At 38.8% G+C, this 27,895-nt stretch overlaps 1 protein-coding gene across 6 annotated transcripts in view; it reads right to left on the bottom strand.

Annotated features, from left to right (window-relative positions):
- The window catches only part of csnk1g1 (casein kinase 1, gamma 1), a 39,291-nt gene extending 12,360 nt beyond the window's left edge, over positions 1-26,931 (bottom strand). For 2 of the 6 annotated variants that reach the window (XM_085459362.1, XM_085459380.1), the window contains exons 1-11: positions 26,760-26,931; positions 16,669-17,079; positions 16,433-16,473; positions 15,473-15,542; positions 6,460-6,611; positions 5,216-5,450; positions 5,022-5,107; positions 3,052-3,136; positions 2,719-2,867; positions 2,531-2,638; positions 1,352-1,462 (exon numbers count right to left, since the gene is read on the bottom strand). In XM_085459362.1, coding sequence (XP_085315488.1) covers positions 1,352-1,462; positions 2,531-2,638; positions 2,719-2,867; positions 3,052-3,136; positions 5,022-5,107; positions 5,216-5,450; positions 6,460-6,611; positions 15,473-15,542; positions 16,433-16,473; positions 16,669-16,852 — 1,221 coding nt within the window. In that variant the 5' untranslated portion in view covers positions 16,853-17,079; positions 26,760-26,931. The remainder of the gene's footprint in view (positions 1-1,351; positions 1,463-2,530; positions 2,639-2,718; positions 2,868-3,051; positions 3,137-5,021; positions 5,108-5,215; positions 5,451-6,459; positions 6,612-15,472; positions 15,543-16,432; positions 16,474-16,668; positions 17,080-26,759) is intronic. The other 4 variants (XM_085459388.1, XM_085459398.1, XM_085459371.1 and 1 more) reach the window with 3 other exon arrangements.
- Between the last annotated feature and the right edge of the window lie 964 nt (positions 26,932-27,895).

The raw sequence follows: 27,895 nt of genomic DNA, 5'->3' as shown, positions 1-27,895 counted from the left end.
TTCCCCCCAACACAAAAAAAGAAAAGAATTGTGTTTATCTGTAAACTTCCAGGTTTACTTGCCCAAATATATGAAAAAAAGCCAACAACTTCCCCTTACACTTTCACCTGATTGAATATGTACGCATCAGTAGATCAGGATAATATACCTGATTGTGTACGAAATGTTGGAAAAAAGAACATTTAAAAAAATAAATAAATAAAAAATCTTTCTGTAACAGTGTAGCAGTTATCTTAAAGGAAATAAGTTGCGTTTGCATTAAAGGACAAGAGAGATTTCAGTCTTTAATGATCTATACTTAAACGAGTTAAATAACTGATTCTGATGTGTAATATAATAAAGCCTGAAAAAGCCAAGTCTGATGACCACTGCGTTGGTCACAGCACCCTTTTCTCCACACTGTGTTCACAGAGTGCCATGCTTCTACCAATGGCACTCCAGGGAATGATCTAGTTTCACAATATATGTATAAAAATGTTTACATTTCCAAACTATTTTTAAGTGAATGCCATTTAGTAAAAGGAATCCCCAGAAGCAAAACAAACCCTGTTGAAGACCGAGACAGTCTTTGGAATGGGCTAGGAGACAAAATTACTAAAATATGTTCCTTTAAGCATAAAGGCCTATAATGGTTTAGAAGCATGCAATTAGCTAGCTATGCCAGGTCGTTCTGCCATGCAGAAGGCTTCTTGATCTTGCAAAGAATGTCCAAGCATCATGAAGAGTTGTAGGACCGGAGATCAAAATGCCCCAAGAAGGGCTGCTGTTTATAAAGCTAAATCACACTTTCACCATCTGGGGTGGGTAGCACCAGATGACATGCATATGGTGGAGCAGAAAATTAACATTTCCCAGCCAGGGGCAAAAGGGTTGGGGGGGGGGGGGGGTATATGGTTGTAGATCTGTCTCACACATGAAGCTAAAACACTTAATAAATGCAATTCATGTCTGGCATAAAGCATTAGTAACTATATCAGTGTTTTGTGATTATTATGAGCTTTTAGATAATGAAGATGAATAAAAATGCCAGTTCAGTAGCAAAATTATTTGCAAAATAATATGAATTAAATGCTTGAGTACTTTGCTAAACACGAGTTTCCTAAGTATTCATAGTTGTTTAACTCGCAAATAAAATATTTGTCTCAAAATAAGACTAATCCCTTGAAAATATATCGTTTCCCCAAGCGGGGGGGGGAAAACAAATTGTGTCACAAAAATGCCTTTGCGTCTTTCCCTTCCATTTACAAGCCATATTATGAGTGTATTTATCTTTGTTTGGATTATTTGAGACAGATCTGACTCCATGGAGATTGGGTGGGGGCTGCCGGTTGATCAGGTGAGGGGTGTATACCTGCACTGAGCCCCCGTGCCTGTCCGCTGTCAGGTGGGAGGTCAGATAGGAGGAGTTTGCTTGGCGTGCGGGCTGCACCTCCCATGCTCCTCGTCGATCTGAGGCTGCTGTCTGCTTAGGAATCGGGGGTGGCGTCGGTGATGTGAAGGGAAGTGGGTTTGAAAGTGCAATGGGAAGGGGAGGGGGGTGAAGGAAAGATGGATATTTGGGTGTGCGAGGCAAGGTAACCATGCAAAGCAGCATGAGATATGGAGAAGAAAAAATAAATAAATGAACAAAATTGAAAAAAAAAAAAAAGTAAATCAAAATCATAGCAAGGCTTCAGCCATAAAACTGAATCAGAAACTAATGAGCCTGAAGCCTAATGGAGTTAAGCTCACAGGTCTCAAACTTTGGCCTCAATCTCATTACACCTGAATAACAAAAAAATAAGCATGAACCACTAACAAGTAACCTATTTAAATGCTCAGAGCTTTATAAAGCCAGCAATTTATTTTCCAGCTCATCTTCATACCAGCAATGAATTAAATTGGATTCAAAGCAAATGTGTTTACACACGCAAAACTGTAGATCAAATTCAACCAGACTAACTAACAGCTATTCAAGTCCTTCATTTGTAGCATAGACTGCGACAATTCAACCCTGGCTCTGAAATTTGCATTTAAAGCACCCAAATAGCATCGAAAAGCAGGTGCACTGACAACATGGGCACAAAACCCATATATACCCAAAAAAGTTCTCCCTAAGTGCCTCTATTCTACACTGTAGAATATGTGAATGATTACAAAGCTTTATTTCAGTCAGCCTTCATCTTTGTGGGCTGCTTTTAATTACCAGAATTTAGTTTCATTTAATTTATGGTCTTAAACACTTGCCAAAAGTTTATCTACAATATCTAAAGCGCACAGTAAATCCAAAAACACGAAGGCAAAGATGACTGGGATAAATTTGCCCTGATGCCTTAAAACTAATTTTCCAGCATTTAAATATACAGAGATGTTCAAAAGAATACTTGCATAGCACATCCTATTGTCACTGCATGCACATAAGCTTTGCTTGGCAAAGAGATCATCATACAGAGAGTAAAGGGAGTTTCAGGCTGTAATGCACCATGGGTCCATCCACTGGACCACAGCATGGCAAGAAGCAGTCTGGTCCCCATTGCTCAACCGGACGTACCTGGTTTCTGATTGGTGGGTGCTGTGAGGGTCGGTCTCTATGAGGATGGCTCTCTCTCGTGACTGCAGATGCTCCAGAGTCTATATGGACAGACCCCACCGGTGTGGGCTGAGGGGAATAACAATGAATTCAGCTCTGCAGTCAAACAGGTGAAATTACTGACATGTAAAATGTGATCCGTTACTCACAATCTGCCTGCCAACCCAGTCGTAGGTGTAGTCAAAGGTGTATCCTTTTCTCTCAAACAGTTCCGTGAACAAAGTCCTCAAATATTCATAGTCTGGCTTTTCAAAGAAGTCCAACCGCCTCACATATCGCAAGTAGGTGGCCATCTCCTCTGTATTACACAGAACCAACAAGAATGTTCTCACCTTTCATGAGGATAAATCCGTACAAATTGTGTAGTGGGACGACATTTAGATCATTTTATCTGAAAAATCACGTTACATCACAGCCAGTATTCACACTATCAAGGCTCACAAGCTGATCCAAAAGTGAGATTACAGCCATCAATAGCATACCTGGAAAGTTCTCACAGAGGACCTCGATGGGAGTGTTTCGTTTTGTGTCTCCAATCTTCTGGTATCGTTCTTTCAGTGTGTCAGCCTGAAAAAGATTCAAAGCAAAGTGTTTTTTCTTGTTTAATGTGTCTGAAGTAAATGCTCTCTCTGAAAAATCAACTGAGCTTCCATGACTGGAGACACAGCATGATACTACTGATCACTTTATTGCCATCAAGACCATTTAAGGCAGACCTTCCCAAAGTGTGGGGCCCGCCCCCTGAGGGGGGGCGCAGAGCCATTGCAGGGGGGGCACGGTATGAAAAGCAGGGGGGGAAATGCTTGGACACTGCTAGCACGGGGCGCCCACACAAACGCAAAGCAGGAGATGAAGCATCGCTGAATATGTTTCCAAACCAACTTCATTCTGAGCCAAAGACTAGAAAATATGGTGAAGCATATCTTCCCTTTGGCTTCACCTGCACAAGTGCCAAGGTAGGTCCCCTGCAGAATTGCTTTTCCCTTCGTCGGGAGCACGCGCTGGGCTCTTCAAATCACGGACAAACAGTATCCCACATTCTTGATTTTTAGGTCACACACACACACACTTGTTGTAATGACTAACTACTCCTGACATTTTGGAGATGTTAGATTTTTATACAGTAAAGTTACAGCGGGATACAAATAACATCAGACTGATCCTGCCACGATTTGTTCCCTCGGTTCAAATCACGGACTAACAGTATCCCACAGTTGTTTATGTTTTTAAACCCATTTTGCACAGAGAGGCATTTTTTGAAAAATTGATTGACAGCAATGTTGAATATTATTACACAGGGAAAAAAACAACTACACGTAAAATAATCACACCGTTATGCCTTTGCCTTTGTAAATGGAGGGACAGTAACTGCGTGTGTATATGTAAGCGTGTAAAACCTGCAGATAGAGACAAAATACTGTTAATCTGACTATCTGCCATTCTGCAATTCATCTCATTTAAACAATAACGTGGCGCACAGCGTGATGTGAAAAAAGGCACAGACCTTTGACGTTGCGTGACCCACTCTGAGATTTTTAAAACTCCTTTTTTGTGTTTACGTGTGGACGAGGAATACAGTTTTCGGTGATTTGAAACGCCGTTTACATGTGGACGAAACAGCTGCGTTTTCAAAAATACCCGTGTAGGTGTGGACGCAGCGTAAAAGAGTTAGTAGTTTATTTTATTACTACCTGTAATTTTTAATTGTTTACTTAATGTTTGAGGTGTGAAATAAACCGCAATGGAGCAAAATAAGGGTGTGTGTGGTTGGAGGATGTGTTTGTGCGTGTGCGTGCATGCTTGCGGGGGGGCGGGGCATTTTTCTTGTAAAACAAAGGGGGGCCTAGCAAAAAAAGTTTGGGAACCACTGATTTGAGGTTTCTTGTTGCATGTTCAATCAAAGTAAGGAAATCTCAGAAAGCTGATTCTGTTCATCTGGACGTAGCGTTTTCAGTGGGAGAAACGTTTTGTCAAGTGATGAACAGAATCAACTTTCTGGGAGATTTTCAGGTGGTTAAGCAGAAAGGATTCAGAGTAGTAAGCAAAGAGGAATAGGAAGCTTACTGCTTCAATTAACAACCAACTGTACCACTCTGTACACATTAGCCTGAAGAAAAGCTTCTAAAGATTATGAATTTTGAACTGTGAGCACAAAATAACAGCTGGTTCATTTTCAACTGTAACCTTTGTTTAGTCTTTTTTTTTTTTTTATATATATATTCATTAAGAAAGACTTAAATGTGCCAATGGAGAGATAAACACAATGAAAGCTGAAGTCTTCGGAAGTACATTTTCTCAGTCATATTGAACAGACTTTCAGCACATGCCGCAGCTACTGATGGGTAAATAATATAAATTACACAGCAACTCAGAGTGTGTTAGAATTTAAGGTTATACAATGACTAGAGTCCTGATGAAAGAATCTCGGAAACTGTCAATATACTTTACATACCTTTAGCCCTTGCCAAGGTAGACTCCCACGAAGAAAATACATGAACATGTGGCCCAGAGCCTCCAGGTCATCTCGCCGACTTTGCTCTGTATCAATAGATATAACATCTCACTGACACAATTCAACAACTATGTCCCAAAGCATCCGTTTTACAAACAGACGTCCCAGAACAACAACAATAAAATCATTCTTACCTTTGCCTAAGTGTGTATTGATGGACATATATCGCGCAGTACCAGTTAAGCTCTTGTGCTCCCGGTAGGGAATGTGTTTTTTGGTCTCGGGGTCGATGTACTCTTTGGCCAGGCCAAAGTCAATGATGTGAATGATGTGTTCCTTTTTATTTCCTTGTCGTCCAATGAGAAAGTTTTCGGGCTTTACATCTCTATAGATGAGATTTTTAGAGTGCACATACTCCATTCGTGAAATCTGGTGATGAAGAACACATCAGTCATGGTAAATGATTGGCCACTAAATCAGAGTCACAGTTATTGAAAATGGGTTTTTCTGCTGAACCAAGTTGACATTATTTTCTCAGTTATAATGAATTTCAGCATTATGGTTTATTTAAAAAAAAAAAAAAAAAAGCACGACAACTTTTTAACACTTAAGGTTAACTTGTTGCACTTACAGTGGAATCACTGTCTTTTTTTAGGAAAAAAATTAAAGGTGAGCAACATAATAAATTCATAATGTGAGGTGGCTGCGATGCAGTCTTTAGGAAACCTCTGTGCTGAGCTTCTATGGAGGTCTTTACATTTTTTTCAGAGGATATCTATATTACAAGAGCACTGCAGTTTTTGTGCTGACAAAATGAAACGTCAGAAATTTTGATGTGCATGACTTTGCGCTTCACGACAGCTTCCAGTCTACCCAAATCTGCCCAGAAGAATGCATATACTAACAGATTGCTAATTTGCATACTCGGTAATAGGAGAGTCACTCTCCACAAGCTCCAAGAACCTCAGGTATTCAGGCAAGACTTGTAAAATCAGCTATATGGACAGTTTACTCAATAAGAATCATTTTGTACTGGGAATTCTGGAGCATACTATAAAATGTAAAGGCTTGGTGGATTAAGCCTCTGAAATATCCAGCCAGGATAGTTTTTGAAACAAGGGTTCATTCCTATAGTATGAAAATGGATTTTACTGAAAATATGTCATTAACTGGAAATGTAAATTGTGCTGAACTTGCCATGCAAATTGTTAAACTACAGTAAACATTTTATTTTTTGATTATGAACTTGTTAGTCTAACTCCAGCTACTATATTAAGTAGCAAATAGTTTTGTGCCATTTCTGCATATAGGCTGATGGTGATTTGAACCATTTCATAGAAATTTCACAGAGTTTTTATGTTCAATGTATTTGATTTCATCAGTCATAGTAAGTGAGTAGAAGTTTTTGTGATGGTGTCATACAAAGCTCCAAACCCACCAGCTGAATTGCTATCATTAACACGGTCTTCAGTGAAAAGGTCCGGTCGCACAGGTCAAAGAGGTCTTCTAGACTTGGGCCAAGCAGCTCCAGTACCATGGCATTGTACTTCCCACAGGGCCCAAAGTAAAACACCTGAGGCACACCTTCTGCTAAAATACGAGGAGGAAAGAAATAAAAATTACAAGGAGACACAAACCCAGTAGTTGCCTTTATATATGTTATTTATTTTAAAGTATCTAAAAGTAATCCAAGACAACTCTCAAAAGCTGGGGTAGTAAACATGACATACAGAAAAAGCTCAGTGTTTTTCATTTGTATACAGTATTTAAAATCTGTTTATTATTCCCGTCTCCCTTGACTAATGACGTTTCCAACTTGGGTCCAAGGTCAACCATAAGAGGCCCTCAAATGGACCGATAGGAGGAGGAGCACTACGAGGTCGTTGAGGACAGAGCGCTGCTAGGTAAACATTAACCCTGAGGTGAAATACTGTGTCATTCTGCCTCTGCAAGCTGAAAACTAATCTTTTCTCTGGCTCATATCACAACCTCCCAACTGAATTATGATCTGTCTGCTCTACTCACTCTCACTGCTCAAAAATCCTGTCCATCTGTCAACCCGGCTCTTATTTTACCTCTTGCCACAGTGTAATTTAGTCTTGGGTGATCAGTCCGATGCCACTGGAACTTGCATAAAGGCTAGTGCTCTTTTAATTCTTTGTATGTGTAATCTGGGAATGAAAGCTCCTTCTAACAGTTAAACTTTGGGGGGGGGGGGGGGGGGGGGGGGGGAGCGCAACATGTGCACTGATTTCCTCCTGCAGTTTTAATTTCAATTATAGGCACGTCACAGAATCTAAATATATATTCCATCTGCAGGATTTACAGTTATATGCACATGCAATCGTAATTGGTGGTAACATTTGTATTCTTTGTTGTTATCCTGACCACCGCCTGAACTTTAGTTTCAAAGAACAGGAAATCAGGTCAAACTGTTAACTGCCTTCAGGGAAGCATGACTCAAAGTTTGGCTGTGCTTACTTCTAGTCAGACTCCTATTAAAAAGGACCTCTCAAGAAACTTCAAAGGGAGATCCAATCATAAGGACCTTGCTATAACAGAATAATAAAGTTATACTCAGTCCTTGGACATACAGTATAATTGCAAAGTTAAAAAAAAAAAAAAAAAAAAGATCCTAAAGTCAGTCTTTCAATCATCAATCATCTTTTGCATCAGACTTTGAAAGTAACCGTCTTCTTTCTTGTGTGTGTGTGTGTGTTGCGATGCAAGTATACATGTAGATTAGATACATATGTAGATTTAAAATGCATCCATCATTAAAACTCCTCTCATCCAAACAACCCCTAAGCAAATAATTTTATAGTGAAATCTAACAAAGCTCTAATAGTCCCTTTAAACACAACACTGAAATGTAAATTTGCATCTCTCTTTCAATGGACAAGCTTGAATAGAAAAGAAAAGAAAAAGTTATGGACAGGATGTCAGTCCCCATTGTAATGGTTTGGTTTATTATTATTATTAGTATTATTATTATTATTATTATTATTAGCCATATGAAGGTGTGACGACACTGTTTGTTTGTTTTTCAAAATAATGGCAAAACAAACCGACAAAAAGCTAAATACAAATAATACTCCCAAATTTTGTGCACTGATGTATTTATATTAAAACATGTTGCTGGAGACATTTGGCTTGCCAGCTGGGTAATGGGAAATGCACTGCAGTATGAAAGGTGGCATAAATGCTGTCAGCAAGCATATGGGCATGTAGGAGTCACGCTGCGCTCCATCCTGTGCTTCTGGACACCATTATGTAGTTCTGTGGGTTGCTAATTGTACCATAGGAATGAGTGGCTTGAAACCCTGTGTGCCTGTGGGAGGCCTAAAAATGTGTCAGATTGGAGATGTGCGGTAAATAAGTTGATAAACAGTTTAAAACAATATGGATCTAGCTTTTAACTAGCAATGGGGATGGTCAAACCACTGTTGTCTACAGCACAAAAGTCAAACAAACATTAAAGACTGAACCTTTTTGTCCACAACCACACACAGCAATTCCACAGGAAAACTCAAACGCTGTTGGAAGCTACCAATTTTGCAGGTACCACTTCTCCCTTTCAATTTTTGTAAACATAAAGATTGCAATGACTGCTCTGTGTGCTCACCTGGACTGTAAGAGTTTATTCAGTATTTGCACAGAGCATAGACAAAGTCTGCATTTTCAACAAAGTGGACGGGATGCAAAAGTGACTGAATACGGAGAACAGCACTGAGGGATTGCCTTTATTAGAGCAATATTTTGAAGGAAATATGCACCTAAAACCTGCACAAATCTACACATTGCTCGTGAATGCATGATAAATGAAGACAGCTCATCCTAGCCAAGACACACTCCCCCATTTATTCACAGGTTGTGACACTGAAATCTGTATGTGCAATTTTTCAACCCAAAGTCAAGGATCAAGTCTTCCACAGGCCCAAAATGCCACATAACTGTCATTTCTTTGGTAGACATGCGTTGTGGACCAGATTGCACAACAAGAGTGCTGAAACGCATCACAGAAAGACTGTGTGTGAATGTGTGTGTGAATGGGTGGATGACTGGATATGTAAAGCGCTTTGGGGTCCTTAGGGACTAGTAAAGCGCTATATAAATACAGGCCATTTACCATTTGTAATCAGGTTAGAAGAAAATGAATATCTTACAGAAATTAATTTTGGATTAGTGTGTGACGCTTTCTCTGTGAAGATCGCATGTTCTCCTTATGCATGCGTGGGTTTCCTCCCACAGTCTAATATAACGCAGGTTTGGTGAATTCGTGACTCTAAATTGACTGTAGGCGTGAACTCCCTTTTCTCACTATGCTCTGTGTGTGTGTGTTTGTCAGTGTTGTGAGAGACTTTATTTGTCCAAGACTGTACTGCGCTACGCGTCAACCACTGTAAGCTAGGAGAGACTCCAGCCCGCCATAACAGGATAAGCAAATCAAAGACTGGTGGACAGATTTTTCCACTGTATATTACTAATGGGTGGGTTTTACTGAGAAAATTGTGAGCAGGCTCCTCGTGATGGTTCTACAGCAGCTCCACACCAAACTCCTGGAATACAGCCAGCTCCTGCCTGATGCAAGATTTTGCACATCGTGCAGATCCATCTTTGATTGGCTGCCTGCACTACTGATATAGCCTGCGATTGGTTGCTCAGCTCTACCCTCAAATCAACATCAAGCTGGCCCCTTTCAATTTCTAACAGACGTATTTGCTGGCTTGCTTCTGTTGTTCAGTGGCTGCTTTCCCTAAACCTGTGCAGATGGCTGTCAATGTGCTCATTTGTTGGACCAATTATTTGACTACTGTGGCATTTTGTTACACATATTTGCATTTCACCTGTAAAAGCTCAACAACCAGCATATCGTTTTTGCTGTTTTATTAATTAATTTGAAATAAAATCTGAATTCCTTTAACGGTTTCGTGAAATAAATATCATTGTTAACAAAAAACAAACAACAACAACACTAACATGCTTTTCCATATTTTCAGTCTACATACTGTTATAAATGGATGTGGACATATTTACCAATAATGCAGTATGAAATGCAAAGCAATAATGCAGAGCTAAGAGCAGAAAAAAAATGGCCTTGAGAGAGTTAACAGAGTTCAAGCATTACTCGCATATATGCGAGTAACAGAGTTCAAGCATTACTCGCATATATGCGAGTAACAGAGTTCAAGCATTACTCGCATATATGCGAGTAATGCTTGAACTCTGTTAACTCTCTCAAGGCCATTTTTTTTTCTGCTCTTAGCTCTGTCTGATGTCATAAAGAGTAAAGAGCCAGATCTCTCAGGCACACAGAGAGGCAGCCAGTCATAAGAATGGAAAACAGGGAGGGTGGTCTTAAAGATGAAGGAACTAAAATGGTTTGTTTCAGTCAGAATGAAGTAACGGTCTGCACTCAGGTCCAGTACAAGATAAACAAGGGTAATTTTGAACTGAGAATTGTGCAAAGCCACTCTAGGAGTTTAAATGAGCATAATGAATCCCCTTGAAAATGCTGTGCTTCCTTTAAGTGACAAGAAATCAACATCTGTAATTATACAGCAACTATGGTGTTAAAAACAAACATTATACTCTATCATTCTATGCAAAAATAAAAGCTGCAGGAAAATCCTGTGGTTCTTTTCGATCTTTAAGTCTCCCTTTAAACACACTCAAGAACATTGGGCTCTTTAATTTCTAAAAGCACACAAAAACACCACTTTATGGTTTCTCTAATCCCTCATTTTCTCTAATTATTTTCACTCAAATCTAACTGTGTAATGAAAGAAGCTCAATTTTCTTCAACATATATCTATGATTTCCCCATAAGTGGACACACACACACACACACACACACACACACACGATAAAACCTTTGGCCTTTTCTTTACATGTCGGTAACATCTATTAAACTGTGTCACCATTGGACATGTTTACTCGTTGTGCCCTGCAGTGCTTACAGAGATGGTGTAGTGTTTCATGACGAGGTCTGCCTGCCAATACCTTTAACAGCTCAACAATCTCCACCCACCCCTGAACAAACCCTCACGCTCTTAGAAACATTTTTGCCCTCCTCACAATGCTGTGTCATAATCTCACTGGCTTGTAAAACCAAAGCGATGATGCACCCCTGATTGCGATGGCAAATATTAACTGCAAGATGATGCTTGATTTTTAATTGAATCATCCTCATTAATATCCAGTGATAGTTGTTTATGCATCAGATAACAACACCTGACAGAGCAGCTGAGTCAAACCACATTAATTCATAAAGACCCCATCATGCAGACATTGTGATAACCACATTGGCTGAGAGGAATGTAGCACAGTACACAGCCAAGAAGAAATGAGGTCACGTTATCCCATCTGGAAGAAGAGGACAGAGGCAGGTTAGTACTAAGAGAGGCAGACCCACTCTCTAAATATTTAATGAGTTTCCGCACAGTTGGCCTTTTCCAGCCCTTGCCTTTGCAAAACAATAGCCATTATACTCCCTGTCGGGTTATCACATATGCATGTAGAGCTCCAAAAAAGCACATCAAAGATCACCCACGACACAAAAAAAGGCTTTTATTTTCCATGACAAACTGTTACTGGGGTCATCCCTAAACACTGTAACATCCCTATGTTTTAAAGAGCACATTAGGTAACAAATTAAAACCAAACAAAAACAAAATGACCTCAAAAGCTCGTTTGGGTCAATATATCTGATATGTATCCATTATTATTGTACCCATTTTACCAAGACAACCGTGGATACTGTTTTAAAAAAAAAGATTTTTCCATAGTTCCATTGTTTCTAGCCTTCACACCCATTTCCTTTAGTACCAACACTTAAAAAATGACTTAATTTCATTCTCTGTGGTGCTCATTTGATCCTGCCAACATTCTTGCTAGTGGTTGCTGTAACAGTGATGCGTCAGCAAATCCTGACTAATCTTTTATGACAAACCGAGAAGTTGTCAGTTATTGCTTTGCATTTCATTCTGAAAGCTAGATAATAAGATTTGTTGGGCATCTGGATAATCTGGAAAAATAAAAATGGCTGGCAGTGTGGGTACCATTAAAACTAAAATCACTGTTTCACACTACAAATCAAACGGTGCAAGGGACAAATTGTAGGCATTATGAGTGAATAACAATAATAATAATAATAATAATAATAATAATAATATTGTTGTGTTTTGGGCTGCGGGGTAATTGGGTTTTTTTTTTAGTTCCTTGAAGTTTTTTTTTAAGTTAAGTCCATGACTAACTGGTCTAACTGGTTACAATAGGGGAACATTTACAACCTTAAGATTCACATTTCCCTATGAAACATCAAGACAGGCCAAAAAGCAAGTGCAAAGATTGAGACTTAGACTGGCCAGATTTTTGAAAGTACAGGTCTGAATGAATGTTATGCTGCTTTGCCAAATATGTAAATAACCAACTCATTGCTAAAAATTCACCATGTCAGCTTAATCAAACAATGCAAGCGTTTTCAGTTTTCAACTGCACAAGCTACTTAGAAAAAAGGAAAAAAAAAAAAAAAAAAAACGAAATATATAAGACTTGATAATATATATAAATATATTTAAAAAAATATAGCCTCAAAATTATATCATGATTAATGGTGTGATGGAGAAAGAATAAAATAGTGGAACAAGACAAAGATGAAGACTAGTTTGAGACCATTTCAAACAAAAGAAAAAGCTAAACTTCTTCTGATGCCAGTAAAAATATACTATACCAGTAAAACTAAGCCACTGTTGGACAATGAATTATTTGTTACTGTCCTTTTCAGTAAGTCACAGAGTTGTATGCAAAAAACTTTGTTCAGACAGCTGCACCATGTTCAGCCGAGCATGCTGCTGACTTGCATTTTGAAAACTCAATGGTGGAAGACAAAGGGCTTCTGAATATAATTTCCACTTTCATTCCCAGGTACACAGTTACTTCAAGAACTTACTTCCTGAAAGTAAACTATGAAGAGGTCAAAAAACAAAAAAAACTGCCCTTTATGCTTGTTTCACACTTGAGCAGGGGTAGGGCAAAGGCAATTCGCAGGCAATTATGGACTGACAGTCCACCAGCACAGAGGGTTTGTTGTCATACAGCCAGTCTGTGGGCTACTCTTACTCATGCTGTTGATGGTCCATCAGCCAGCCACAGAGAAGAGCAAAGTTACAACATACAAAGAGCTTTAAAACAACGTATTTCTGATCTTTGATTTATTTTTTCCCCCAAGCTTCTCCCACTGTCACTCCATTCCCTATTTGAGCCAACTCGTCTGACGATTAGGTCAGTCAAATCCTGATTGATTAGGACATGCAGCAGAGATTTTGGAGGACTGCACTAGAATACGTTTGTGGTGGGTGTTAACCCCTAACTGACACTTCTGTGAGACCATAATTTAAGCTTGCAGGAGACTGAGCCTTGCACTCCTTGCACTCCCTAGCTTGAGCCTCGCTACAGAGGCGTATCGAGGGGTGATGTTTCACATTATTCGTAAGGATTGGTGAATAGAGACCCGCAGACTGATAACAATGCTTCTGACGAGAACACACGCTGCATATATTGGAGATTAGGGCTGTGTGATATGACCAAAATCTCATATCCCGATATAATAATAATAATAATAATAATAATAATAATAATAATAATAGATACTTTATTGATCCCCATGGGGAAATTACTTGTTTTTCTCTGCATTTGACCCATTCACTCAGTGAAGCAGTGGGCAGCCCACTAAGCAGGCGCCCGGGGAGCAGTGTGTAGGGACGGTACCTTGCTCAGGGGTACCTCAGGGTAGCCGTTAAGTGGATTCGAACCGCCGACCTTCCGATCATGGGGCGACCACTTTACCTACTGAGCTATCCCTGCCCCCCCATAAGACATTTATCGTCCTGGCAACGATATAAATCACAAAAATGTAACATTTTATGTAAATTCTGTGAATCTCGGGCAACTTGCGTGAAGTGTTTCCAGCTGGGCGTCCTTTACATGGAGTCCAGTGTTTTAACCCATGCATGAAACGATACATTTTTAGACATAAGTTGTAACGGCCACCATTTTCTTTCAAAGTTTGAGTCTAAGGTTTATTTTTTAGCACCTGACGGCTCTTTTTTGCTTCTCATCCATAAACTCTCTTCAAAATAAAGAATCACGTGAAAGAGTATGCAAAGTCTCAACAGGATCTTGAGCTTTATTGTGAAAGGTTTATGTGGGAAAACAAACAAGCGGACAGCGGAGCCACGCGATGGTTTTACCGTCGTTGTTGCTAACAACACGCGCTTGTCGGTCCGTAGAGTGGTTATATTAAATATAAGAGAAAAGAGAACTTTACGAAATTAATATAGCCGCTACAGTGACCATCAAAACAATGAAAAAAATATTGCCGTAAACAGTTTATTTTACGACACCATGAAACAAACGGTAGCGTCATAGGAAACGATAGACGTTTTTATACCGTCATCCGATATATATCGTTATATCGAACAGCCCTATTGGAGAATGGCTTGAGGACGGTCTTGTCAACTTCGACATTCCACCACAGAAAGAAAAAGCTGTTGTCCATGACAATGGTGCTAATGTTGTAGCAGCTGTAAAGATTTTGGTAGAAAAGCATGGACGGGCATCAGCAATTAGACGGCATTCACTGAGCTAAAGGATAAGCAGCTGCAAATGAGCACACCACAGCACATGCTTCAAGATGTAAGTATTCACTAGAATAGTATTTATCAGGTTACCCAGGCTTCTGGAACAAAGATGGCTTGTGACTACTGCACTGTCTGACCCAGCAGTGGTTCCACGAGGAAAACAACACTATCTTGATCTGAAGCCTAAACAGTAGAACCTGACTAATGAACTGAGCCAAGCCCTTGAGCCAGTTGAAAGGGCTACAGTAATCCTGAGTGGGAAACATTGTGTTACACTCTCTGTGCTTCAACAACTTGCCCAAAACCTGAAGACGTCCATATAGAGTTGAGTTTTGCGACTTCAGAAGCAAGGTTCGTTCAGGCTCATGTGCCTGAACTGATCACAGCAAAATACAAAAATTATTTTTCTGTTTCAACCTGAATCTCTAAACAAGTTCTTGCCACCTAATGAAGCATTATAGGTCCAAAGCACAGCACAGACTCTGGCACTCACTGCCAAAACAGAAGCAAAGCAGCCCAATGGAAGTGAAAATAGAAACCACCTTTCATAGTGAACTGCACCTCTGGCAATACTATTTTCACCCAAGGTCACTGTTCAACATGCTTTCTATGCACGTAGGCATTAATCCAGTCATATACACACTCCCGGAGATTAAAGTCAGCTTAATTTCAATATGTAACCTGAGAAGAGTAATCACTTGTTGTGGAAATGATGCAATCTTTAGGCCGATCTTCCAAAACAGTCAAATCACTATCATGAAGTCACATAAAACCACCAGACGGGAGTAGAAAACAAATCTGTGACCTTACCTGCAGTTCCAAGTGTTTTGTAGAACCGGTACTCTAAATGCAGCTGTGGTGCCCTCGACTTCACTGGTTCCTGAATGGTAAACACATCAGACCAGTGTTCAATAAATCGGACATAAACACTGGAATAAATGCAGTTTTAATGCTATGAATTTCACCTTGCAAATGTTTGTGTATGGGTCAATATTCAGAGCAACACTTCAACAAAACATCACATTTGAGCTAAAGAAAAATAGTTTGAATATACTTAAAAATATACCTAAAACAGTCACTTTGCTGTGCCCCCAAATTCTAAACTTTATTTCCAGTTAACTGTTCTGAACTTTCAAACTCAACACACTTTAAATTGAAACTTCTTTTTTTTTTTTTTTCCAGCTCAAGTGTCAGCACACCATACAATAGAGCGAGTAGCTAAAAGCCATTTGGTTGGTAAGCTTAATACGTTGATTCTGTAGCAAATTACAACTCTCTGGTGAGCAATAATAAGGGCATGAGTCAGGAGCCACGATTTCCAGTCCAGCAGCCGCTGGAGAGACACGCCTAGCTGAGCATCTACACCTCACTCACATTTCTCCTCAAGAACAGTTACAACACTACGATTGCACCACTGCAAATTGCAGTCAAAATAGCCCATCTGAAAATCACTTTAATATCAACACCTAATACTGAACACGGAGGAAAGACTAACAGTAAGCATCTGTTTTATTCTGTTTTCAATGTGCTAATCATCTAGTTCAGATTCTCATTATCGCTGACTGTTATATTCAAGCAATTACAATAAAGCAAACCATGCTTTCAATGTTTTCTGTACCAACATTTCTGATCCTACTATTACTAATTTCCGTATTGGACCTTTTTCACATAATGAAGCGCTTTAAAAGTAATGACTTTAGCATTAAAATTGATTCTAAAAATCATCTGCAGATGTGAGAAGTCAAGCAATAAAAGCAAGAGTGCACTTACCAGTTTAATAGCTACATACTCATTTGTGTAGAGATTTTTTCCTGGAATAAGACAGGAGAGCAAAAGCATGGTTCAGATGTTTTAAAAATAAATTACACTATTTTAGAGAAAAGATAACTCTGTAATAGATTAGATGACATACTTCCAGCAACCTTTGCAGCATCCATGTCTGCTATGTCTGCTAGCAAATCATGTCCTGCATAAATATTTTAACATCTGATTGAGATTCAGCTTACCAAGCTTCAATTCGCCAAAGTTTCCACAACCGATCTTCTTGCCCACACGAAAATTTGGCCCCACCATGAGAACCCCAGAGGAGCTGGAGGAGCCAGATGGCCGCGACGGGTGTCCGCTGCGGCCTCCCTGGGACACTTTAGCGCTCCTTTGTCGGTCGCCATACTTGTCTCTTTGCTGATCCATGGTGAGAGCAGCACAGGTCAGCAGGAGCCTGGAGTGATGTACAAAAAGGCCTCCTGGGCCGGGCCCACCACAGCCACAGCCCTGGTCACTGGAGGTGCCTGGATGGTACAGTCACTCTCATGGGACAAAACTTGATGCAGCTGACCGACACTCCGACCTGTCCTCACCCTCACCTCTAAGAGATGTTAGGCCTCAACATTTGTCACAGGAAGGAGAAGGTGAAAGACCTGTAACAAACAACATATGGCAATACTTAAGATATTACCCTTTAATAAAGAACATTTTACCCTGATTAAACTCTTAAAAACCTCATTGCATCAAAAAGAATACAGATGATCACAGATTAAAATGAACCAGAAAATGAAACTCAAATGTTTAGGTGTTAGATATTAATTTTTTATGTTTTCTCTACTGCTATTATTAGATGAAAAATCTAAAAAAGAAAAAAAAAAAAAAAAAGAGAAAAAAAAAAATCACACTTTACTTCATGGGGTTATAATACAAAAGGTTTTTTAATGACAAAATGAAAAATCCAGACTACATGTTAGGTCATAAAATTTCACTGATAGTGATTCCTCAACAACAACAACAACACATAATCTAACTTCCCCATAAGAGACCAGGTTTAACTCTCTTTGAAAGTCGTTTACAGGCTGTTAAAAAAGAGAAAAGGAAAAAAAAAACAAAAAAAAAACAAAACAAAACTGTGTTTACAAGTACACAGTGCTAAACAAGGACAAATGGCTCACTCTAACAGGCTGCTGGGTGAAGAGATAGTAATCAGGTCACAGTGGTCATAGAAAACACAGCAGGTAGTTTGAGCATCAACACAAAAACCTTAAGTCATAGTTTGTGTTTCTGAAGGCATCTCACTACCCACAGCTAAACCCCGCCAGACAAAGTCAGAGGAGAATATTATGTAAACAATTATATAAAGCCATGTTGGCTTGCAAGGGCACCGAAGCTCAATTTTATGGACACTGATCCGATTGTTTTGAGCACTCAGTAGAATCCTTTTTGGTTTTAACTTCTTTCCTTACATGATTACATTAAATTATGAGAATTCAGAAGAAAAAAAAGCAGTTAATATGTATTGAACAATTACTTATGGCATATGCTTTTTATCAACTGCAGGCCTCTTGGGAAAATCCTGTTAACCATTCTCAACAAATTATAACACTGCTGAAGCACGACAAAACGTTGCCTGTTAATTAGGCCGATTGACTATTCTGCTAATTATTTACTCAAAATACCTCTTCAATACTGAAAACAACTTTTCGTGTTTTGAAGAAAAACATCAGCTACTACTGTTTTCATGACAATGCTGTAATTCCTGAGCATGGAAAAACTGCTGCTGAAAGTATTTGTGTGTGGGCTTCTGGATGACTCACGCTCAGTGTTGCCTGCACAGATCTCAGCATCAAAGACAGCTAGTTTGCTCTCAAGGGCAACTGTGCAGTGTTACTATTACATAAAACCAGGAACGGCGCAACATAGCTATAAAACAAGCTTGCAGCAAGGCCCAATGGTGAGCAGCTTCCATTGTGCAAATAAGCATTTTTAGGCCTCACTAACCCAGCATGCACCAGGGTTTACACCAGCTAAGCTAATTCGAGCTACTTAGCTGTACCTCTCAACTGCATCTGTTATGTTGCTCACTTTTACAGTGTTTGTAATGAAATGATCTAACAGATAATACATTTTCCTTTATTGTTAACTGCACAAAATGTTTGTAACTCCAACTAAACTGTAGTATTTAATTTCTGTCTATAATTATCACTAATTCGCTGGTGTCTGTCAATCCATTTTGCATCCGCATATGGCCACTTCTGGCTCCATGAACAATAGTATTACAAAATGTTAACTAAATCCTAAGTATTTAAGTCAGGATTTCACAACAGTTGATGGGGGTAGGTCCATCTTTTATATACAGAGTGTGTGTTCACGCGAAAACAGCTGCACTTTACTACTTTACGTAAAATCACAGATAACTACAAAACTAGCCTGAGCTAAACTGACCTTTGACCATTCAAACCTTTTATACCAAGCTTCAATTACAGTAAGCTAAACTGTATTCAAGTATAGCATGCTGTCCAAGTAAGAGAGCCATATTTTCGCTTATTTTTAGTCAGTTTATATGAAGGTTTCAAAACTAAATTTCCAGAAAATATAACATCTACAAAAATTAACCACATAACAACATTTGAATTCAATTTTTTAAAAGACATGGGTGGCTATGTGAATAAATGGTAAATGGCCTGTATTTATATAGCACTTTACTAGTCCCTACGGACCCCAAAGCGCTTTACATATCCAGTCATCCACCCATTCACACACACATTCACACACTGGTGATACAATAATACACGTTACACTGATGAAACCAACTTGAGCTGATCTCATCAGTCTGTCAGTCAAGAGGACAGCGCTCTGTATGAAACTTGAACATAATTTGATCCTAACTGAGTAAGTTTGTTAGTTTTTTTCTTTCCTTTTGTTTCATTTTTTTGGAGATAAAACATAAATGTGGTCTGTTTTATAAATGTATAATTTATTTTAGCCAGGTGCACTAGACTACCATAAATCATCTATGCTATAAACATGCCCTGGCATGCCTAACCTGAGGATTACCATGTAGAAACATCAAAGGCACAAAAATAATTCACGCTGCAAAAAAGACATTCAATCTTTAACAGCAAAGATGCACAGCACTAAATACTGTAATAATTAGCATTTAGTTTGGTTTATTAACTGTACTGCATGTGTTTTTCCTGATTAAAGGAAAAAATAGCTGAAGAGGAATAGGTCACATTATTACAAAGGTATCTCTTATGGGTCTAAAAGGACATACAAAATAAATCTTTTTATTACACTGGACACATTCAATCTGTGTAGATGAATTTTAGTCAATCCCTAATTAATAAAGACGAGAACAAATTTAGGGAATCTACTGGATTGTGGGATACTGTGGAGAATCAACCACTGTGAAGACCTGCGGTCTGAATAAACGGAGTCTTTAGTTGTGATGTAAGGATGGGAATCCCCTACCTTTATCCCGCTGGAGGCACAGTGTCTACTGATAAATGAAGCTATGTTTGAGGATACACACCTTCTGGCATCCTATAAAAGTAAATGTACTTCTTAGAAATAGATGAAAGGAAAGGAGTTTATAATATCAAATCCCAGATTACTGATTGAACTGTAGCAGTCAAAGATGTCATGTATTGAAAATAAACAAAAAAAGTATAGGTTGCTGGTGCTTCTTCAAATGTATTCTTCTAAATAAATACATAAATGAATGAATGAAAAAGAAATCTCCTGTCTACAATAGTTACTGTCTCGTGCCTCATGGTTCTTGGCAGAGATCAATAAAAGGAACAGATATTTTCAGACCTAGGTGACTAACAGACACCAGTCAAATCTGAAACACTCTTAATGAGAACTGATTCTTGTTTCCCAAACGCAACATTTCTGGCAAGATGAGAGAACTACTGAACTACAGTGTACATGTAATATTATGGATGTATATATTACATCTAGAGCTGGGCGATATGAGATTTTTTCATATCACGATATGTTTTTTTCATTTCAGGCGATAACGATATCTATCACGATATAAGCCAAATAACTATATTTGTAAGATTTAAATGTGCCGTTGCTCACAAGTAAAATGTGAAATAATCAGCAGCTTCTTTTTAAATATTTATTTCCCATAATAAGTTCAACAGGGTAGATGTACTTAAGGAACATGAGACTTTTTCAGATAATAAAGGCAAATATTGCAAACTACACAAAAGGCAGCCACTAAAGCGTTTAAGAACAAACGAAACAGACTAAATTGTCAATTCCACTTAGAAACAAAATATTAATTCTAAAAATAAATCTTAGTTTGTTTTACAGAAGAACAGACAAAACTGACTAACTTTTGTCAATATCAAATAAACTGAGAACTAAAAGGAAATTCTCAATCTCTCCTTGTTGTATAGCTTAGCTTTTCAAACAGTTTTAACAGTTACTTTAGTCTGACAAAAGCCGAATGACGAATTAGCGCTTCCAGTCAGAGACTGAGGCTACGTCCACACGTACACGGGTATTTTTGAAAACTGAGATTTTCTGTTTTCGTTTTAAAAAATAATCCCGTCCACACATAAAGGCAGAAATGAAGGAAAATGCTGCTATGAACATGCCAAAGCAGCAGGTGGCGCTAGATTCCTAACCGTGCAGAAATGTTGGCCAATCAGAAGTCTAGAAGCCTCGGTGGGAAAAAGTAAACAAAGCTGGGGCATAGAAGCAGAACCGAGTCGTATGTGTGGAGGGACAGTAACTGTGTGTATATGTAAGCATTTAAACACTGCAGAGAGTAGAATTAACAGTAACAGTATTGTAGAAATTCATTTCACCGAAACAATAACGCGGCGCACAGTGTGACGCATGCACCAGTTTATTGTATTTCCAGACTTGCTTTCAGCACAATTTACAGTGCACGCTACTCTGTTTTTTTGTCAGACTTGAAATAGCCGAAATACCTTCACACTACGGAACTTCTTTGGCTCTTCCGTTCGACAATCTCTCCGGCATTGGAACCATCATCGGTTTTCTCTTCGGTCACGCTCGGTTGATTTTTCTAGTCGGCACACTCATTTCCTCCATTATGCGCTGGCTCCATTACCCGCTGGCTGCTTCCCAAACAAACACACGTGCGGCTTGGCACTTGTGCTGTGCGTAGCAAGTCACACGACGTGACGCTGCGGCTGTGATTGGTTCAGCTCTGCGCTACTGAATTTGGATCGGCTGACCTTTTTTTTTTTTTTTTTTTTTTTTTTTTTAGAGGACAAGAGCGGCGAGGTCTATCGCGATAGCTTAATTTCTCTATCGAGTAAAAGTTATATCGCGATACATATCGTTATCGTTCTATCGCCCAGCTCTAATTACATCCATAATAAACATACTACAGTTTCACAGTGGCTAGTAGAGATGGGCTACTGTATGTGAAGATCTGATATTGCTAACAATTAGCACTCAGTTGTTTGGTTAGCCGATGCGGGGCAGCCTGTGTGGGAAAGTCAGACCTTTTGTTACAGGTATTGATAAGCTTTTATTGGTAGCAGGGCCATTATCAATTCTGTTTACAGGTTAGGTTCTTCATCAATGACCTTGTTGATTCCTGATCTTTGTACAGTAAAAAGTAGGCCTAAAGGAGTTTTCAATGACAAAGCTACTGGGGGGTTTTTCGTTGCTTTTTAAAAATCTCTTAAGATGAAGAGAGAAGAACAAAACCAAGGTGTATAAAAGCTTCCCTGTCATGACTTTCACATCAGCATTTTGCTTCTCTATTTTAGCATAAATGTGTCTTGCTGCAATAGATTTTTTAAATGTAAGATATCATTCAAATAATAAATACTGGCGACTTGTCTAGGGTGTAGACCATAGGGTCTTGCCCTAAAGTAGCTAGCAAGCAAATAACCAAAAATCATTCACTCTACGTAGCTTTACCCCAACATCAACAGTCAGGCCTTGTGATCACACAAACGCAAAACTGGATAAGTAAACACAGAGGTTCCAAGTCTAATATGAAACACATTCTTTTAAAGTGGTATTGCTGAGTATGACCAATCAGAAACATTGATAATTCTAATGAAAAGAAGCAAATAATTTTACACAGGAAAATAAAATTCTATAATTAAAACAATAATAATTAAGAACTTAAACACATGGTTCTGGGCAGAGAACCATTTGAAAACAATACAACTATTGCCCTAAAGCAGGGGACCAAGTGCACATGAAAGGAGTAGTTTAACATTAAAGGCAATGTATGAACATGGGGGCGTTAAGCTTTGCTCTGAATTGAAAACATCTACGACATCAATAAATTTGGACTATCTGAAACCAGGAAGGAAACCTGGCAAAAATAAAGACTAAGTTATCACACTTATCAACATTAGATCTCTTTAATTATTATAGAAGAAGCAGTCGGATTACAATTGTTATTCCATTCAATTAATCTTTAGCCTCACTCTTTCATCTGCAGCCTTCATGGTGTTTAACAGTCTAAGAGCAATTCAAGAATAGTTATAATTCAAATGTAAGCTTAGTCTACATGAGAATTTAATATAAGGTTAATAAGTACAGATCGGTGTCCGGCATTAGGGTCATTAATTTAAGGCATACAGTACAAAATTATTTAAATGTTTTAGGCCTAAAAGAAAAAAAGCAGGTCACTCCTAAGAATCTATATTTCTTACTGAAGCGCTACTGAAGACAAAGACTTATCAAAAACCTTTCTATCTGCGCAAGGAGGTGGTCTGTGATATCATCAATTTGTGGTGACACCATGTTCTGGAGAACTGAGACTTCTTAGCTGTTAATCGCTTATCTCAAGTAAAAGATCAGGCTAGGAGGCAAACAGTGAAAAACCAGGGTAAACCCAAAAGCTGTATCACTAAGCCACTAATGTTGCATCATAGTACCGTCACCTGCCAGGTTGTTAGGCCCTGACTGATCCTGAGACCAAGGTAGGCGGCAGCCTTCAACACACAGGTTTAGCTCTAAAAACCCTGTAAGGTTTTCTTCCTGTAGCTGGAGCTGGTTAACAGGCGGCTCTCTTTCAGTAATTTCAGCTAGAGCTAAATTAGGGAGCATGAGCTTTTAGTCAGCAAACCACTGAAAAAAAGGAAGGGGGGTGCAATTGATTTGTAGCACAAAAGAGTAAAACAAAAACAGCTCCTTATCATAAATGAATGCAAAATAAGTAATCAATTACCCCAAATATTTTGTTCTCAGTTATTGGATGCTAAAAATACTTTTTTTTTATTATTTTATTTAAATCATTAAGCAAATTTAGGAACTCAGCATCCATCTTGAAACAAATCAGGTGGTTACTTTGAACCACCTACCTAATGAAATGAGCCTTAATTTCCATAGTTATTGAGATGGGGCATTCACATGTCTATAATCATAAGTAAAATCCTTAATAAAAACATAAACCCATACACTTGCAACATCTCTGTAGATAGCATGACGCACTGAGGCAATGTCACACTAATTCACATTATGGCGAGAGTAAGCCAAGAAAAGGAAAAACAGCACACTATGCTAAATATTTACTACCACAATGGATAGAGAGTTATACCTGACACCACACAGCTGAAACAGTCATGTAGTGGCCTGTCTTGCTGCTTGGGTACATGGATCATCCCAACACCCTGACTGACTGACTTGATAAGCTTGGAGAAACACATTAACAGTGGACTCAATGTCCCTCTGGACCTAATGTACAACTTCTTTCGTAAACAGAATAGTGGCGAAAGGTCTAATGTAACATGTCAAAAGAAGCTCAAGATGTAGTCTGAACATCTGAGAGGACACTTGATGCTAATCATATGATATGAGTTCAACTACATATATTGAGAAAATTATGATTTTGATTGATCATCAATCAGTACTATTTTTTGACCAGATGGCCAAACTCCAGCGGATGCTATATTTAGTTTTATCCTGCACTAGAACAGATTAGCAGTAAATGCAGCCTCCCTCCTTATGAGGGTATTGACTTTGTCATGGCACAGCCTATGTTTTATGATGTGCTCATTTGCACAATGGCATTTCATTAGACTGCATTAAAGCTGTCAATATTGTAATTATTCTGCTCTAATTATTGGGTTCAATAAGAAAATTTAAAAAACCTCATAAATATTTTGGATTCTTAAACACCAATGTACAAATTAGATTTGCCACTTCCTTTTTAGCTGAAAATAAATAACTGCAGTCACTTTGTAACCACTAAACTAAATCTCAGGATGCGAGACTAACAAACGATCCATTTAATGTACTTAAACCTTTGCATATTTTGAATACTTAAATGCTACTCTGTTCAGGTAGGGCAGACTGTCTCCACAATGGGGATATCCTAAATCTTTACAACTCTGAATGACGCTCACTGTGCATGAAGAGGAAATGTGTCATATTACTGGAGATGCTTTCAGAGTTGAGTTGTTGTTGCTGATCTCACATATCTGTCACATCACTGATATTCTCTCAGCTGAAAATGTGCATCGAGGCATTTTATTTTCTAGTTCTAATCCAGAAATGATGAAGGAGGAATGTGGCATTTGCAGAAATATCTAAGTAATGTATTATGACGGCATGTTTTCAGAGCCGCTGAAATATAGAAATGTGGAGAGAATCAAAAACTAATTTGTCTGCAGTCAAATCAGAAGCACAAGATTTTATTGGATTACCATTTACTGGCAATCAAAAGCTTAGGAAACTTCATGCAATTGGTTAATAGGCAGCTTTAACACTCAGAACTATTCAAGAGTACTTTTCCTTCAGTATCACTGTCAGGAGGCACTGAAAATATATTTGAAAAACCTTGATTACAGTGCACAAATGTGCCTGTCAAAATACTACGAGAAACCGAAAGATGCTTCAAGCTGATTAGCATCTATTAAAAATTACTAATCTGTTGACTTTTTTTTTTTTAAACCATTTTTTATGGAAACATAAAGGCTCTCAGTGCAGTAATTAACCTTCAGTAGAAAGATCAGCTTGAGAGGGGGGCCTGCCAACAGTGCAGACTCCTACTGTGGCCGTGCCAGCTAAAGGCTGCTGCCTCTCTCCTTAAAGGCAGCAGCTCTAATGAACTAGAACTGAATTGAATTTTTATAGTCCATGCTCTTCCTCCTCTGAGAATTCACACAGTAATAACAACAATAAATAAACACATAAAAATAAATTGTAAGCATGGCAATGTGATTTTTTTCCTTAGGTTTGAACTAATGATTGTGCAAATACTGCAAGATCATCAAGAGTGTATCATGCAATTGTAAATTCACCAGTTTGAACAAACATGTTCCAGATGCGAAAACAAGTTTTTAAAAAAAACCTAATCTATTTGCACTTTGCCTAAACGTGGATCTTCCTAAGATGTGCAAACAGTGAGCCTGAGCTCTACACAAACTATTTCACATCATTTATTATGTTCTCACGATGACTTATACTAGACAATTGTTCAACTACTAATATATCAATAAAATGTGACCTTCAGAGCTGCTTTACGGAGCATGACACGCCGTTATTTTACTGCAAAATACCGATCACAAGTCATCCCATATTGATTCAGTAGCAAGACACTTTACTTTAAGACGGTCCACGTGTATTAAAATATGACTAGTAGCAAAGAAAATGTACACTGGAGGTACACACAGAAGTAAATTTTAAACTGACTTTAATCCCGAGCGTGCGCATCTGGGACGACCAGACCAGATCCAGTCCAACATTTACAACTGTGCCGACGACGAGCAGGCTGACAGGGGCCCTGGGTTCAACCTTTCCTATTGTGAGCATCCCTCACCTTGTAGTAAGCAGTCAAGGCACTAGGTTTTCTATGTGAGGAAGTGCTGGTTAGAGGCAGCTGAGGCTGATCGATCCTTTACCAGCAGGCCTAAGGTTAAATCAAAACAAGGAAGAGAGGTGGCAGCTGCACGTCAGCGTTTCAAAGCCAGCCGTATCATTAGTGTCGGTCACGTCGAGTAGTAGGTAAACGAACCATCAGCTTAATAAAATTACCTTCACGCCACCGTCAAACCAGACTGATCAGCCATAAAGCTAACGTTAGCAAACATTACTTAGCCACAATGGTTGGACTGGCTCAAAATATAGTGTGAGAAAAATCACAGGATGGACATTTTCATGTTAATTATGAAAACAGAGTAGTTTTAAAGGGCAGCAAATGTAGCAGCCCCTCTCTCTGCCTGGTGTCAACGCCTTAACTAGCACCTACTGATGGCTAGGTGACAGCTGGACCGAGTGCAACAAGGAAATTAGCTCCGTTAGCAGCGAAAACATTAGCCAAGAACCAAAAGCCTGCAACTAAATGCTGCTTGGCTAGCAAACACCTCAGGCTCACCTTCGCTGTGGGAAATCCAGACAGTCGGGGCACAGCTTGTCGTTTTTCGCAACAAAAAACGCCGCCTGTGATGGGGAGGTTTTCTGTGCTGCCCGTTGTTGCTGTTGTCTCAAGCTAGAACAGCCGAGCGGTTCTCTCCATTCTTCGTCTGCCTTCGCTGCTCGTGAGAGGTTCGAGCATACCGGATGTAGAAAGACGGCACCGCCCGCTTCACCACGCACACTTCCAGGTCACACTGAGATTGGCTAATTAGCGATGAGACCATTGACTGTAAAATCAGTCATTGGTCATCTTTATCTAATGCACAAATACATACTTCTATAGTTGTGTACCCTTATACACATGCTCTACAGAGAAAAGAAAGTTTTATAGTTTGAAAATAGGGGCATCTCAATATCAACCATATATATAATTTGTGCTATATACTGGGATATTTATAATTAACCTATTTACGTATATTAGAAGTATTTTATTAGATTTTGTAACTTAGTAATATTTCATTAAATTTAGTCAGTTACAGTTATTACTGTCTGGGACCAGCTGTGACCACATTACTTTGTTATCATGGATTAATAAAGTATTTTGATTATTTTATACAGTCATTGTGTAATGCATTACTGTTTTTAGCGATGGACTTGCACAAATTCTGGTGCTTGAACTTCCACAATATGTGAAATATAGAGCAATTTCAATTAAATTCGATTTGATTAACTTTCATTTAAATAGCACCAAATCATAATAACAGTCACCCCAAAGTAAAAACACTACAATAATACACACACACACACACACACACACACACACACACACACACACACACAAAAACAATCAGACGGTCCCCAATGAGAAAGCACTTGGTAACAGTGGGAAGAAACCTCTGGCAGAACCCGGCTCAGGGAGGGGCGGCCTTCTGCTGTGACAGGTTAGGGTTGAGGGGAGGAAGACGGGACAAAAGTCATGTTGTGAAAAAGAGCCAGAGATTAATAAGATTGACAGATCCATTATTTTTGTGAGTCTAAACAAATCCAGCATAAAAAAATTGTGTTGGTACTTTTGTCAATCAGGGAACTCAGGGTTGTTTTATTCCTTGAAGGAATAAATAAAAAAGGATGTAAGTTGTCTTATTACAAGGATGC

The sequence above is a fragment of the Copadichromis virginalis genome, linkage group LG1, assembly GCF_057382275.1.
Source record: "Copadichromis virginalis isolate Kocher_CV1m ecotype Utaka linkage group LG1, C_Virginalis_male_GT1.1, whole genome shotgun sequence".
Classification (NCBI taxonomy): Eukaryota; Metazoa; Chordata; class Actinopteri; order Cichliformes; family Cichlidae; genus Copadichromis; species Copadichromis virginalis.
The sequence above is the reverse complement of the archived record's forward strand: the minus strand, read 5'-3'. Positions and strand labels throughout refer to the sequence as shown.